This window comes from Sander lucioperca, chromosome 15 (assembly GCF_008315115.2).
Source record: "Sander lucioperca isolate FBNREF2018 chromosome 15, SLUC_FBN_1.2, whole genome shotgun sequence".
Classification (NCBI taxonomy): Eukaryota; Metazoa; Chordata; class Actinopteri; order Perciformes; family Percidae; genus Sander; species Sander lucioperca.
Genome location: NC_050187.1, coordinates 22,640,603 through 22,656,789, shown reverse-complemented (window position 1 = coordinate 22,656,789; position 16,187 = coordinate 22,640,603). Strand labels below are relative to the sequence as shown.

The 16,187-nt window shown below is 38.7% G+C and overlaps 1 protein-coding gene across 2 annotated transcripts in view; it reads right to left on the bottom strand.

Moving 5' to 3' along the window:
• sorcs3b (sortilin related VPS10 domain containing receptor 3b) overlaps positions 1-15,327 on the bottom strand; it is a 44,537-nt gene extending 29,210 nt beyond the window's left edge. For both annotated transcript variants that reach the window (XM_031307260.2, XM_031307254.2), the window contains exon 1: positions 14,460-15,327. In XM_031307260.2, coding sequence (XP_031163120.1) covers positions 14,460-15,155 — 696 coding nt within the window. In that variant the 5' untranslated portion in view covers positions 15,156-15,327. The remainder of the gene's footprint in view (positions 1-14,459) is intronic.
• Positions 15,328-16,187: the final 860 nt, after the last annotated feature.

The window sequence follows — 16,187 nt, the reverse complement described above, 5'->3', positions numbered from 1 at the left end:
AAAGCTTGAAAGATAGGTCAAAAGCTCAATTACAGTGAGTTTAAACACATTAACCTTATGGGACCCATGGAACGAGTCATTAAACTGAAAGAAGCCACACAAGATTCGGAGGAACAAAAGACATTCCTCTAAGCCTGCTTTGGAAATGTTAAAAAGCCAATTGACCCACAATTTAGCTATCAAACGGCCACTGTGCATGGCTGGGACTATATGCATTACAGGTTAATTAACCAATCACACAGAGAGATAAGCATTTGCATAACTAAATGCACCATGTCTGCAAGGTCCAACGCTGGAGTCTGAATCAATTTGGAGTACAGACTTAGTTAAGTGGCTGTGATGTTAGGCCTAATTGCCTGCTTTGAAAAATAGATACGAGAGAAAAACTCTGCCAAACTGTTGATTGTTTGACTCTTTAGTTCTCTTTTGCTAACAACGACTGTGTGTCATGAGACATTATAAATACTACGAGGTAAATTGAACCTGGAATTGATTTTATCAGTGTCAAACTAGAGGCGGTTCATCCCAACCAAAGGGATTCAAATATCCAGCACTGCAAATTGCAAATTAACTGAGTGAACAACGCATAAATGTTCACAGTTTTATGGGCTTCAATCACTTGCACCATCTTGCACATGGATCCAATTTAATCAAATGCTCACAAATTTTGTTGAGGATGTTAAACAGTGTCTAAAATTTGATGACAAAAAGCCTCTCAGCAACAAATCTGCAATTGTCATTAGGAACTCCATCTTAAACGTGTTTGTGTGGTCGGCTCATTAACAAAAGCTGACCCTTTAAATTGGGTCAGTGACGATCTACCTCAGGGACCAACAGACTAGCCAGGCAGATGACTGTTTGGATGATTTGTCCCAAAGTGGATACATCAAGAGTACATCACTGGAGACACGTCTTCAACATTATTGATAGCTGTGCATCTGTGGCTCAGGTCAATAGGGAGCTACTATACATGAATAAAAAATAATAAATGCTGAGGGAGAGCACGTACAGTGCTGTGCACATCAGATGCGTGACTTTAACTATGAGAACCCGGCAAATGAAGTAGCATTAAACGCATATTCTAAGAGTTTATGCTGCAGCCCTGCATTTATGTAAATACTGGGAACAAACAAACACAAAATGGCTTCCAGAATTATTTTGAGCCTTCTAGGTAAATACAATTTTCCATGCGTATCATCGCTCACTTGCATACATGAAATTAAGTAAGGACCCTAGAAGGCCAAAAGCAGTGCATTTATTCATGTTTATGTTTTATTGATGTGAGCAAAGAGAGTTTTGCCCCGGGAAAGTCAACCAATCATTTTTCCGATTGGCCCTCCCCCACCAAGGACTTGGGTTTAGTCATCCTTTTATCCTAACATTCTATTCTTGTCGCTTGCTTTCCCTTCTTTGCTTCCTTTCTTTCCTTCTCGCTTTCTTTCTGTTATTCTTTCAGTCTTTGTCTTTGTTTCTTTTTCTTTATTCCTTTTAAAAACAGGCTCACCAGTTTTTTTTTTGCTGTCTTATTTCATGTAACCAGCATATTTCACGAGAAACCTGCGCATGCTGTTTGGCCATGTAAAGGTATATTAATTCTTTCAGGTGGCTGAATACCATGGCAACAAAGTGTTAGAGCCATTAAATCATTCTGATATAATGTATCGCCTTAACACCAATTACTCATCCACTCACAGACCTGCACGCTACACTTCTACAAGCATGCAGCGTATACATGTCTTGCACATTCACGCAAAAACAAAAATCGAATTAGAAATTCCATATCCCTCCGTTTGTTTTTTTTAAAAGAGAGATGTTCCATTTTTATTTTTTAAAGTGCTTCAGTGGGACGTGAGAGGCATCTCAACACCATGTTGGTGGGCAGAAGATTTTCTACACAGCTCACAATTTAGGTATGAATCATTGCTATGTAGTGTACTGCAATATAGCTATTAATAAAATGAAATAGACTTGCAGCACATCAGCACAGTTTTATTGTGTTTTTTTAACCTCACGCTCCAAATGGAACCTGTTGCCCCCAGTAAAGCATCATTAACACGCCACCCCTCAAAAACTATTTCTGTTTAATTGGGTAGTCAAGGGAAAAAAAGGGACCCTCTCTCTAAAAATTACACCTCCAGATTGTTGTTTCTTTCCTTTTCAGGAGTAACAGACAACAGGAAGTAGGAGCAATCTTTAGAAGTGTAAGAAATACAGCCACTTTCATGTAGATCTGGCAGTGTTTTTGAACCTAGCCGGAGGGGCCAAGTGAAGGATCTAAATTAATTTCCAAGGGACCCCCAAAGTTGATAACAGTGAGTGATGTAAGGCTCTTTGTAATAACATGGTTAATGGCTCATGCATTGACACATATATCTATATTTTATTTACCTTCAGCACCCAGTGAAAAGTGCACTGCTAAAATGATACAAATTTACATTCTCATGAATACACATAATGTTGTGTATATTGTACTGTAGGGTAAACACATCTATACACAGAGCCATCTCCCAGGAGTAACCCTTATCTATTTACCTCCTGAGTCCAACCACAACATCAAAATGCCTGACAATTCGCTGAAATATATCAACACTAATTAAATCATGTCTTAAATAGCTTTCATAAGATGGCTTTTACCCAAATATGCCATCTTTCTCCGACAGCTGTCTGGGGGGTCAGTTTATGTGACCTCATCAAATTTGATAAACAAAGTAAAAGTGGGTTTTGAATCTGTCAAAAGATTGAATTAAAACATAATCTGACAAGCCTTGAGTGTAGACACTCTTATTTACCTGGGCTGTGTGTTGACACATGTGTACAGTAAGTGAATATTTTTCTGTTTTTCTATTTTCCAACTAGAGAGTCAGGCCATGAAGATGATAATACACAAATTATATAATTTATAACATGACAATGTATGTATAATGTTATGACAATAATAACTTTACTTAACCAAAATGCTTCACTAAGACTAAAAACATCTTTTATAGTAGTAATTTGATCATAATAGCAGAATAGAAGTTACAAAATGTGTAACTAACTGAGAATCATCAGCCAAATCTGCAGCTCGGTTTTAAAGGGTTTATAAAAGAGTTTTGGCTCATTGTTTAGCTGTCCGGTCCATAACTTTGCTGTTTTGGTTCACTCTCACCGCTCTTGTAGCGTAATTTCCGGCTGCAACATGCAACTGTTTTCAGTTAAAAAGGTCTAAAAACCCACTGTACACTACCTGCTCAGACACAGACAGACACAGTTAGCAACTTGCTAATCACCACAACACGACAGCAATTCACCACAACACGACAGCTATTCACACAACACAACAGCATTGGTGAGTGAAACGGAAAGGGTAGGTACGTATTAGTATATTTTGGGGTATTTTACACCATTATTTTTTATTTTATGTATTATTTATTGTGTACATTTGCAAAAATGACAGAAAAAAAAATTCTTTTAGACCAAATGGACTGTAGTAGGCCAGGTTGGGGTGATGCCAAGCTTTTACCAAATTTGTGTCACAGCATAGATTACCCCAAAATTGACTCTCAGCTATTACTGCTTTGAATTAGAAGCATAAAAAGTGGTTTGGAAAAGGAAGCAGGGGGAAAAACGTAGTGGGAAGAGCCAAGTCTACGAACTAATGCAGATCCATGGGGGCACCCTAATGTATCCTGGCCATTATCAGAAACCAAAAGCTGGCATATCAATGTGAGAAGAGCAAGCTGAGACTCCATTGTTCACCTCACTACACTGCATTTCACTGGCCTGTTCATGCAGATGCTATCCTGAGGACACAAAAATAAAACCGGTTTCATTTGTTGTTAAGCTCATTACATTCTCAACTTCATTAAGAGAAGGAAGGAAGAAGCCAAGGGCAAGTAGAGTCATTTGAGCAATTTGACAAACACAGTTCTTTTTTAAGTCAACTAGCTAATTAATCTCCTACGCACGCTGACAACATCTTTGGTCTGTTTTGGACTATCACTTTTAATTTTAATTTCTTGTGATATGAAGGGAAAAGATCACCAGTCAAACACAAGAAAGAATATTGTTGTATGTCCTTTGTTGGGCCACAAACACACTTGAAAGTGTAGTAATCTGTGTATCGAAATGAGCTCAAAACTTTTGTATCAGAACTCATCCAAAACAAAAGACATAAAATGTAACTTCTTTTTCCCTCTCATAAGATTAAAGATGAATGTATTCATGCATCAATTAGAAATTATCTGATGCAAACACCTGCAGAGAAAAGAAATACAGTATTGGTTGCAAATTTGCATAAATTCGCTTGACAGCGACGAGGGCAAAATCAAGATGCATTGCAAGTGGGTGGAGGGATAAAAACACAACATCTTGATTATGGCTCTGTGAGGACGTCTCTAAAGTAGAGCACTTAGCAGAAAAGACATGAGTCTTTTAAGAGGAATGGTGCGGTGGAAGGGAGGCCTTACTCTGTCCTCATCTTATCTGTGGACCAAATTGATTGTACTTTTAAGGGTGAAAACATACTCTGGGGATGCTGCTGTCATCAAGTAAACCCCAGCAAAAGCTCCCTGGTGCATTAGTCTGCTGTCTGTATGTTTGCTTATCCTCCTGAGTTCTGAGCTCCGGTCATATAGACCTAATGCAGGTTGCTGCAATCAATTCAGTCCATTATGGTGGGGAATTAATGAAATGGGCTGAAGAGAAAAGGGTTTCACTTTGAACACAGCTCTATTGTGAGGAGAGTTTGTGTTATGTCTCTCTGCTGCTAACAACAATACACAATAAACTGTGCTGTTTGTTTGTGATTGGTCTGCTGCATTTCCTTAAAGAAAGCTTGAACTATGTTTAATGGACTAGGTATAGAAATATACACGGCACTCTGTTTTTATTTTTTCCTTTGTGTTTTGATGTTGACGTTACAGCACAATGCACTGTGGTTTGCAGAGATGGTGAAAAAAAGGAATGCAGCATTCAAGGACAAATCTGATGGAATTTTTAAAAGTCATTTAAATGTTTTGACACATTTCACAAAGTTTTAGGCACATCCCAATGCAATTTAAAATTAATTTGATGCATTGTAAGCGGTGTGGAGAGCCAAAAATACAACATTAGCATTTTTCTGTGCCACTCTTGTTTGCTCATATTTATTGCTCAGAGGTTGTAGCATGACTACATTTACTTCTTTTTGTGTGTAATTCTGTGTTATTCATTAAGCTATGGACTACAACAGAGAAATGTACCAAGGTAAAATATAATAATATAACATATATGGAAAATGAACTGTTTTGTGATCAATTTGAACACTAGTTTGCATTTTGGAGAACTTTGAGCAATGTAACACCATTCAGACATTTCTTCCACTCTATTATATTCCTTCACAACTTTTGGCTCCTAATGGCTTGGCTTCTGCCCACGGGGGTCTGAGCTGGAGCCAAAGGCGGCAGTAGGTCCAAATTGAGATTTTGGAAAAGAGAAGCCTTCCACCTAAAACGACCCCTTTCACTGCCAAAAGTGCTGTGAGACTCAGATCATGAGCTAAATATGTCCCACATATCCCTGTTTTTTCATCCCCTTGTCACTGATTTGCATTTTTCACAATGTGTAGTGGTAGATACTGCCTGCTCTTTAAGGTTAAGTCAAAGTTCAGATTTGAGTATCTATTTATCCTAGACATTAAGTTTATATACTACGCATTTGTTTTGCCAGTTACATTTAGAAGGAAACATAAATGCTGCCAGGATTTTACTTAGAGGGAACTTCTTTCCCAGGCAACAAAGTACTACTGTATGTTCTTGGACTGAACTGAAGTTATAAAAAGGTGGTTGAATTGGAGGGCGTCAGTGTTGCCACACTGGGTGGTTTTCCAGCCAATTGGGAAGGTAAAATTTGTTTTGGGCGTCTTGTAGTAATTTGGACTACTTTTTGTACAATTTGGTTGGTCTCACTCTCCCCTGATAAAAAGTTGGAGATACAGTCCAGTGAATTGGCCCCTTTTCCTCTCCAGGTATTATTATTCATACTGACAGGGCAGTGATGACCTTTTACGTTTAATGTAACGTTATCTGAAAGAGTCAAAGTAGAAACATTTTCATTACTTTAACCATGGTTTATGTTTGGCTTAAACAGAAGACCAACAGAACACTTTATTTTTCACCTTGTATTTGTCTTCAGTCACAAAACACAACAGAGTTCTGAGGGGCCAAAATGTAGTATATCATTATTATATTAGTAGTATATAAACATAATATCTAGGAGATAGGGTTGATAATGTGGGTCACACTAGGTTAATATTGGATGCCCTTTAACCCAAATTGTGTATAATGAGACATTTTGAGCTGTTGATTTGTTTGCTTTTTTCTTAGTTTGTTTGGTCACAATAATATCGACATAAGCTACCAATTTTCTAACATATGCATTTCAGAGACTGGTTGATCCATATATGTCACACATAGTTTTGATTTTTGTTGCATACCATGCTAACAGCTGCAATAGGCCATCTACACTTAGTAATATGTTTCCAGCCAGGGACATTGTTTGGAAGAAGAAAGGCAACAGAAGTACAAACAAATACAACATCATATATGATGAAATTTCAATTTCAATCACCTCCGTGAGGAAAATTGAGCCATTTACTGTAAAGAAATAGAAAGAGCACAGAGCAAAGAAAGAAGGAAATTAGTGGGAATATAATCAAAGTCATTTAAACATGGTGAAGAGCAATATTTAACTATCAGAGCTTGTCAAGTAGAAAAGCACAGAATACAATTAGATGTTATTTCAAATTCAATGCTTAGTTGTTTAAATAATTTAAAGTCTAATGAAATTCTTATCGATGTCAATTCACATCAGCTCCAATACTATCCATAACTCATGTAAATGATGTGTAGTTTCTGTCAAGTCTCCTCTGCTCATGAATATTTTGTCATAATTTCTGAATTACTGCCATCATTTTGTCCATATTCTTTTGTCAAATTATATAGCTCAATACACTGTTTTCTAAATGTGTCCTTTTTTGTTTGGAAGTTGTCCATCATCTCCATTGATTGTGTGTGTGTGTGTGTGTGTGTGTGTGTGTGTGTGTGTGGTGCGTTAGCTTGGGTCCATTCTATCCCACTAGAGAGGAAGAGGCATTTCCTCCCGCAACTAATACATTCCTGTCACTGTAAACTGCCAAGTCAAACAATTATTTAAGCTGACTGCCAACTAGCAATCCCTGTCATCTTTAAACATGATAGTAACTGCTGTGTTGCTTCAGGCAAGATGCTGCTTCAAGGCCCTGTGAGTCTCAAGGCATAATGTAACCAAACTGGTAGTCTCGCTTTGCCAGACATTCTTCCACCGCAGCGCTGCGGAGGAGGGTCTGGCTAGTCCACACAGCATTCCGGGATGGGAGAAAAAGTGCTCTGATTCATTGGCATGTCTTTAAACCAATCACAATCATCTTGGGTGGTGCTAAGCACCGGGAAAAGCCACAGTGCCGCTGCAAAATAGCCTTGGGAAGGAACTTGTTTTGGTGGAACGTGTACATTCAAAAGTTGTTTTAGTCATGCAACAGAAAACTCAGATTGGACAGATAGCCTAGCTAGCTGTCTGGATTTACCCTGCAGAGATCTGAGAAAAGGTTGACAATAGTCCTCATAAATTGACCAGCGTTTCAAATGCCAACACAAAGGAAGCCCAAGGCAACGGATCAATCCCGGAAGTGGAACGTCGTGGATACAGACTACCAAACTGGCAGAGGTGGAAAGTAACGAAATACATTTACTCCCGTTACTGTATTGAGTAGTTTTGTTGTGTATTTTGTATTTTTCAAGTAGTTTTTAAAATCGGTCATTTAAAATGTACTTGATTACGTTTTGAGTGAAGTATTGCATTTCGCTACATTACAAATCCCATCCGTTACTGAGTAAAAAAAAAAAGGTAGGAGATTGAGAACGAGATGGAGATGGATCAGGCGAGCAACGACAGTTCAGAGACTGTTTCAGTAGAAATGCTAGCTGAAACATCGAATTCTGCTGCCCAAAACGACGAAAATCCTTGGCCACATTTGAAAGACTGTTTTTCATTTAAATTCAAGAGGGCCAATAGTTTCATCATGCAATGCCAGATGTGCCTGCCAAAGGTGACTGAACAGGCAGCATTCAATAACTCCACATCTAATCTGCGGAAGCATGTTTTGGTAAGTATTTGTGCATTTGTACGAAGTTTTCATGACTAATAGCAGATTGCCAATTAGCAAAATAACATGTTTTGTGGCATTGCTAATTTTTGTCTAGCACTAGCAACCCGTAGGACAACGTATGTAGGAAACTGGCTAAATTAATTCACATACATCTAATTAGCTCATACGGGCTACTTAGGTGTGTAATAATTTTGGATTTATGACCCCTTGTCCTATTTTCACTACATGGGAGAGATCCCCCCGCCCCGTTTTACAGTTTTTTTTAAATGTAACTAAGTAACTTTTACTTAAAGTACATTTTAAATGAACTACTTATTACTTTTACTTGAGTAATTTTTCAAATAGGTAATATCACTTGTACTTGAGTAATATTTCATCAAAGTATTGGTACTTTTACTTGAGTACAATATTTTAGTACTTTTTCCACCTCTGCAAACTGGGGTCACTTGGTTGGCCTGATATTAGGAGTGATGAAACTAAAGAACAGAACAAATTTAGCAATGACCTTTAGAAACAAAAACTTCTTTAATACATGTAAAGTGCCACAGTTTGTGTTAACTCTATCTCTGTGATAATTAATAAGGAGGACTTTCTCCCAATTTGAATTTTATAATTTTCCCAATCACAAAATGCATAAATTTGTTTTCAAAACCTAATCACAGCTATAGTATGTGTCTACCACACTGCGACAGACATTAAAATAATTAATCACATGCAAACCTGTCAGATATTATTCAGCACCCGCTTTGTCACTGTTGATTAAAATTTAAATATAAGTGTGTGTATGCGCATGTGTTAAACAGGGAGAGAGAGACTGGGACTGATAGAGAAACAGATAGGAATCAAGCAACGACAGTGCACTTGAACATACAACTGGTGGCAGACCTTTATCTGCTGCTTAAAATGCACGTTGTGAGCCAAAACTACAGTCTAAGTGCTGAGGAAGTGCTGAGAGGCTCTGTTGATGTACTGCATTATGGTTCCCAAGCACAAATGATTCATGGGGGGAAAAAAGTCACACATGCATGTCAGTTAAAAACTGGAATTTCACTGAATTATTACTATAGAGAGGGTAACATGTGTAGCCTGTGCACTATAAAATAAAACTGAGGCAAAAGAACCTATAGGAAATGCTGTATTTCTCTCTAAAATATTTAGAAATTGCCCATCCAGGCTCCTGAGAAATTGTTTTTGCTGTTGTGACCAGCAGTCTACCTCTAACATGGCCCGCAGGATTGCTGCCGTTTCTATCAGCATCTTACAATCACATCAGTGGACAGTGCACCCCTAAAGGCTTGAGACAGGCTGGATTAATGAACAGACTTATGGTGCTGACACCCCAAGGGACAAGCAGGTGGAGGATGAAAATGGCTTGTAGAAAGAAAATTACCTTTGTTTTATTTTTTTCATTGGCTACCACTTTAAAATCCATATTTAGTAAAAAATCTGAAACTTAACACCATGGTGTATTAACAATAATATACACAAACACTCTAGATAAGGCTTATCTTAAAGGTCTAGTGTGTAAGGTTTTTAGTTGTTCATTCTCAAAATCTGTGTTGTCCGTTCACAAACTTGTCCTTTTTCATGAATATTTATCACCACCATCAATTCCAAGTATTCCTATTGGCTTGAAATTTTACAGTTGCATTTGCATGAACTGGGGTAGATGTTCCATATTTATGCGCCATCTTGAAATACGTTACACCGCTCTGCCTTTCGTGTTTTCGCTGTCACATGATAAACTCACAGGTGCTGCTAATGCTGCTAATGGGTATGGAGGACCACACGTGTTCAAAATCCAAATTTCAGGAACAGGAGTCAAAAAAAAGGATATTGAAAAGAGCAAGAGACCGGCGTCATCAAAAAAAAGCGTGAAGGCTACCGTAGCTGTAATACATACTTCGAACTGCGTGGTGCGAGAGAGTTGATTGTGATATATGATCTCAATGCTAGATGGGAGAAATTCCCACACATTGGACCTTTAAATAAAAAAAATTCCAAATGCTAAGGTGCTGCAGTATTTGCTAATACAAAATGTATCATAGTAGGAAAACAGTCCGTACTGAAATGATAAAACGTGAACCACTTTTGATTTTCATCAATCGTAGTATGGATCAGCTAGCAACCAGGGGGCCAGAGGATGATGAAAAGTGCATGAATAAAAGGTTTTATAAGGTCACATATCAGCCCCCTTTGACTGAACATAATGTGACTTTTATCAAAATGCAGTGGTGGAGGAAGTACTGAATCTCAGTACTTAAGTAAAAGTACAAATAACCAGAGATATATTTACTTTAGTAAAAGTAGAAGTACAACAATAACAACCCTACTTAAGTAAAAGTAAAAAGTACCTGATTTTAAATGTACTTTAAGTATTAAAAGTAAAAGTAATTGCATAACGATTTATTCTCTTAATGTCTATATTCTAATAATTTTAAAAAACACTATGGGCTGTGGCATTTTAATTATGTTAGTTTTAGGTTAATGTAATTGTGCTTACCATATGTGGCCCAGTTTACATTCTGACTTACAATTCTGGTTATCTATCAGGGTGATCTGATTTAATTACTAATGTTAACTAGCATTTTAGTTAGCAATAATTAGCCTGTGCCTAGGTTATCTCCTTACATATACATACGCTCTCCATCTCTGCAAGATTCGGAATGACTGAGATTTCTCTTGGCCAAGCTACCAGAAGACTTCCAACTTTCAGACAGGTTGCTCACGTCACATTTACGTCGTCTCTCTCAGTTGGAGGCTGCGCAGTAACGCTCAGCCATCACCGGAAAAGTGCTTCTAATATCCTTCACTGGTCTCCGTCCAGAGCAATGGCATCTGTTGGTCCAGTTTATATAATGTCTATGCTGCAAACGTGTGGCGGTCAGGAAGACGTTTTGGCAGGGGGAAAAACTGATCAGAAAATGCAACGAAAATGTAACAGAACGTTGTAGAAATGTAGTGGAGTAGAAAATATAGATAATTGCTGCAAAATGTAACAAAGTAAAAGTCAAAAGTATGCACTATTGATTGTACTTAAGTAAAGTTAGATATGTGAAAAATGTACTTAAGTACAGTAACGAAGTATTTGTAGTTCGTTACATTCCACCACTGTCAAAATGGATCCTACCCCAAACTATAACTGCAAAACCAGGAAAATGCAATTATGTGTGAAGAATATGAAAGAGAAATGTGGGAAATTATCAGAAAAACAAAACCACATTGGAAGTTTTCCCTTCGTTGTATCCGAACATGCAGCATCTTATTGCACTTTCATCATCCTGTAACACCCACAAACTGGTCAAATGCCTCTGTGAATTGGGAACCCATTCCATTTGATTTTATGGATCAAGGAGTTTCTACGCAACCAGCTCCGGCATGTTAAATGGAATGGCTGTCTATCTAATGAACCGGTTTTAAACACAAGTGTCCCCCAGGGCCGTGCCATTTCCTCTTTTTTATTATCTATTTATACCGATGAGATTATGTGCAACAATAACCGCTTCGTTCTGATCAAGCATGCGGACAACGCAGCCCAGGAGGCCTGTCTGATTCCCAGTCAAACGCAGCAGAAAAAGACGATGTTACAGAGCTGACAGATTGGTTTGACTCTCGCCACCTTATAAAACATTACAAAACAACAAGATCCACTCCTTAGCCAAGAAGAACAGCTGGCCTCATCAATGTCAAGCTCCTCCCTGAGCAAGTTTCTAATAGTAGGCCAATGAAGATGACCAGACCCATATTTTGCCTTATTTACACCAATATACATTTCTGCAGCAGAAGCTCAGAGGGAGGGGGTGGGGGAGAGGGATGTCAATAAATACACTCATTAACTGTCTTCAGCTTCAACACAGTGTCCTAGTTTGGTCAGCTGTCTGTGAGGATCTTGCAAAAATGGTCAATCAGGAGTCTAAAATCATTTGGCTGCCAATAACTCCCTGATCACCAGCTGGCTTGCACACTTAGACTTTTGCCTTCGGGGGGGGGCTCTGCATCCCTTGAGTGTAGGATGTGCTGCAATGGCTGTTAAAAAAGATAACCAACATAGACATATCACAGCTTGAACACTCATGTGAGGCAAAAATATTGAAATATTGATTTTCCATAAAGGACATCCCCAGCCAAGTGTATTTATCAGTATATTTGTATTAGTTTAATTTCTATTTTTGCTCATATTTATGGCACACGTGATTACAAATTGTGAATCTTTATATCTCCATCCCCATTCACATTCTGGGCAGATTTAAAAAGCGAGAAGCATGCAGAGTCAATCAATACTACAAGTAAGAAGCATGAATTTAAAAGGGAAGCTGTGCAGTATATGTATTACCATGGTTGAGTCCAATTAATGTTATCTCTCTCAAAGTCAGAGACCAGAGAGCTATAGACTCCAGGCTTTGATGTCTCAGACAATCACATAAATCAAATAATAGTGGGAGGAGTGATTTGTGGACAGATTTGAGGTTTTATACGATGAAATTCTTTATCAAATCTGAACTCTGAAGATCCCGCCCCTGGCGCTTTCACCATCACCATCTACATCTTTCTCATTTTCACTCCCTATAGGAGTTTACATCTTGGCCAGATCACAGGCAAAGTCTTAAAATTAATATTTGATAGAGCTACCCTAGACCACAGGAATGAAGTAATTTTCCTTCAAATGTCCCTTTTAGATTTGATTTATTATCAGTCATTTACATCTAATAAAGCCTGAGCTCTAACATCCAGTCATAAAATGCCATCAATTTAAACTCTGCACTTCCACTCGTACTTTTGGGACCACGGACAGGGGTTCAGACTATATAAATCTCAAATGTTGACTGGCTGCAGTGACAAGCCCATCAGTGATGATGCAGTAAACAGTGTCCTGCAGTACAAAGGGCCATTGTTGGTGAAGACATTTCAAACCAACAACATACTGTATTTCATAATACAGCTAACAAATCAGATTAGGTGCATATGTGATTTATATCCAGAGACTGTCCACAGCACTGCATCATTAGGCCAAAGTCTGTGATGCCTCTAACATTATGACATATATCACCAAAAAGAAAATTTACACGATAAGAAAATACAAAGGTTGAATTATATAAACTATCCAGTAAAAGATACTGTATATGCATTTTTGGATAATGTATGAATAATATTCATAGTGTTTCTGAGACAAATCTTCTGATGTGCTCCCAGATTTATGTTGCTGCATCACACCCTTTTACCTAGCAAACTGAGGTGATCTGAATTACCTGCAGTAAAAAAGCAGAGTAGCTCCTTTCTTTTGTATGAGGCTGTTTGTACTTGTAAGATCTTTGTTCCTGATAAATGCTGGAGCTTGCAAACACGTTTGCCTGCTGTATATGTAAAGTAAGAGATAAAATCTCCATGGCTTTGTCTTTGTGATGGTAAAATGGTGTGTGTGCGTGTGTGTGTATGTGTTTGTGAGGGTGCAGTGGGGTGATCTGGGTGGTTGCTGCAATGTCTTGTCATCCATTAAAGTTGGGCACATTCCCATCAACCTGTTTTAAAGTGCAAAGCGTGGCAACATTTCGACAACAAACATATTGCAATGCTGTATTCATCCAGGCAATTAGACAACTACCAACAAAGTGCAAGTCAAATGTCAACGGCAAACACATGGTTCATTTGCCAAAAAGTCAGACTGTGTCTCATCAGCGTCACATTAAGGGTCAGGTTGGACACAATCCCTATTAATTGTAGCTACTGCAACTTGCTTCCTGAGAGACATATTATTTGATTATTTCATAAATAATGTATGTGTTGTGATTGCTGCCAAAATACCTGCACTTTCCCATAGATCAGTCTCACATAAATGTACCTGCGGGGTTAACTGTTAATTTAAAGTTCAGGTTGAAGTTGTTGAAATAAATTATTGTACTCTGTTTTGTTTTGTTTTTTAAGCGAGAGGGAATCTTGCAAGTGGACAGTCATATCCATCAGGCGCCCACACAAACAGGCGAGCAATCCACTTACAGTAACAACCTCTATCTAGGCAATAGCAAAAGAAATGATCAGGGATGTAAAAAGATAAAATGCACTGCTCAATTCAAGACTATGTTAGACTGAAATGAGTTCGTAGGTAGGAATTCCCCTCGTGCGCGATGAAACAGCTGTGCGTAAAAAATTGACAAGATTCATGTAAATCTATTAAAACATGTTAAAAATGTGCAGTTCAGAGAGAAAACACAGTTAGCATTGCAATCAGTGTGTGTGGAAATGACGTGCGCTCTAAAACCTTTATGAAATTACCAAGTGTTTTTGTAAAACTGAAACTCACGCTGCTGTTGTGTCCGGACCAGTGCACCATCGCCTGGTTGTGCGCCGAGTCTCCCGATAAAGCAAAAGTAGAAGTGTCTAGGTGCGGCTCACTCTGCCTCGGGTTAGACCCTCTGGCTTCCTCCCCAGTGCGCCGGTACTCGGGTCTCGAGTTGGAAACACCTTGGACAGTCTCCACAAACCTCTCTCTTGACTGAGCATCTCCACTTATACTCCTTTCCACATGTTCGGTGTATGTTGTACCAGCACTCCTTTTTACCCTATTTCTTGTATCAGGAAATCTGTTTTCTAACATTATTTTCGCTGTAGGTCGCCTTTGGCTGTCCTCGGATATGTTACCACACTTTTTACCAGGTATTTTGAGACGATTCCGACAGTTTGGTGCCGTTTTGTTGCCGAACAGTGCCTCGTTTCCAAGTCCACTCTGTGTTTCATTCCCCACTTGCTTACCATTGTTCGGATTCAAAGCACCGGATGCTTCCGATTTAAAAGCGCTTAAAACTTTTGAGCTATTGTCGACTTTGACTACCGTTGATTCTCGTGTTACTCGTGCCTCCAGCAGCGTTACATCCACGCGATGAAATCTGTCGTTTGCTCTGGAAGAACTTATTTCCGCTTGAGCCACAAACTTGGGGTGGAAGGGATACAGAAATACGAAAGCCAAAAGGGAAAAACTCCAAAATGACCACAGTCCCATTGTGTTCCTCCAAACTGATAGTCTACCAGCGGGGAGAAAAAAGATGTGTCAACTTCTAAAACATTCAAGGTATCATCTTTACGAGCAAGAAGACATTCATTCAGCAGACCCGCTCACATCCAGGAATTTGTCAAAGTGAGGGACCAGTTGGGGAGGCGCTGCGCATCAGGCAAACGCGCCGACGGAGTGACTGCAGGGACGATATAAGCTCATTGTTCATGAGGATGTTCAGGGTAAAATATGGCTTTAAAATGCTGAAATCATTTTGATCATTGTCACGATTATATTTTCGTCTGGCACGGCAGTTTTTATTCAGCAACGTCTTTTAAGCTATTTATGTAAATCTATAAAAGTTATCCAAAACAGCAATTGATTGACTCGGAACGGTTGACAGCGAAAGTAATTTGTGCTTTACAGAACAATGTTGTGTTCACACTGTGGCAATCTTTTTCACTCTGGAACGACAGAAAAAAAATCATTTACTTGCATCAATCAACCCTGGATTCGCCTGTCAACTGTTTGCACGCGCGTGCGCATGTGTGAGATTTTACATTTTGGGGAAATTCAGTTGGACTTTCTGATAAAGATCCAGACGTCACACTGATATGGTTTCGAGGTGCAGGCTTATCCACTGTACTTGTATTTTCTTGACACTCTTAAGACTTTATTTTAATTAGGCCACTAATACAATGCACCTTAGGCCTTCTAACAGCCCAGGAAGCAGAAGGAGCTTTGAAGTCATACTATTATTTTTTCTGTCATCTTCATGACTTGTGGTGCCACACAGGTAACACGCCTCCCACAACTCTCTTTTAATCTTGGTACCTTCACATTTTGTATTATTCGTTCATTTTTACTGTGCACATCTGAAAAGTTGAGCTTTCTCCAAATCAATATACTATTTGAAAAGTATTAGTTTCAATTAGTGGAGCCAAATGAATCCTGAAAGGCAATTCCTATTTCCTGCTGACAGAGCTATCTGTCTGTTGTTCCAGAAATTGTATGTCAGTCTTGTTAAAAGAAAAAAAGCCT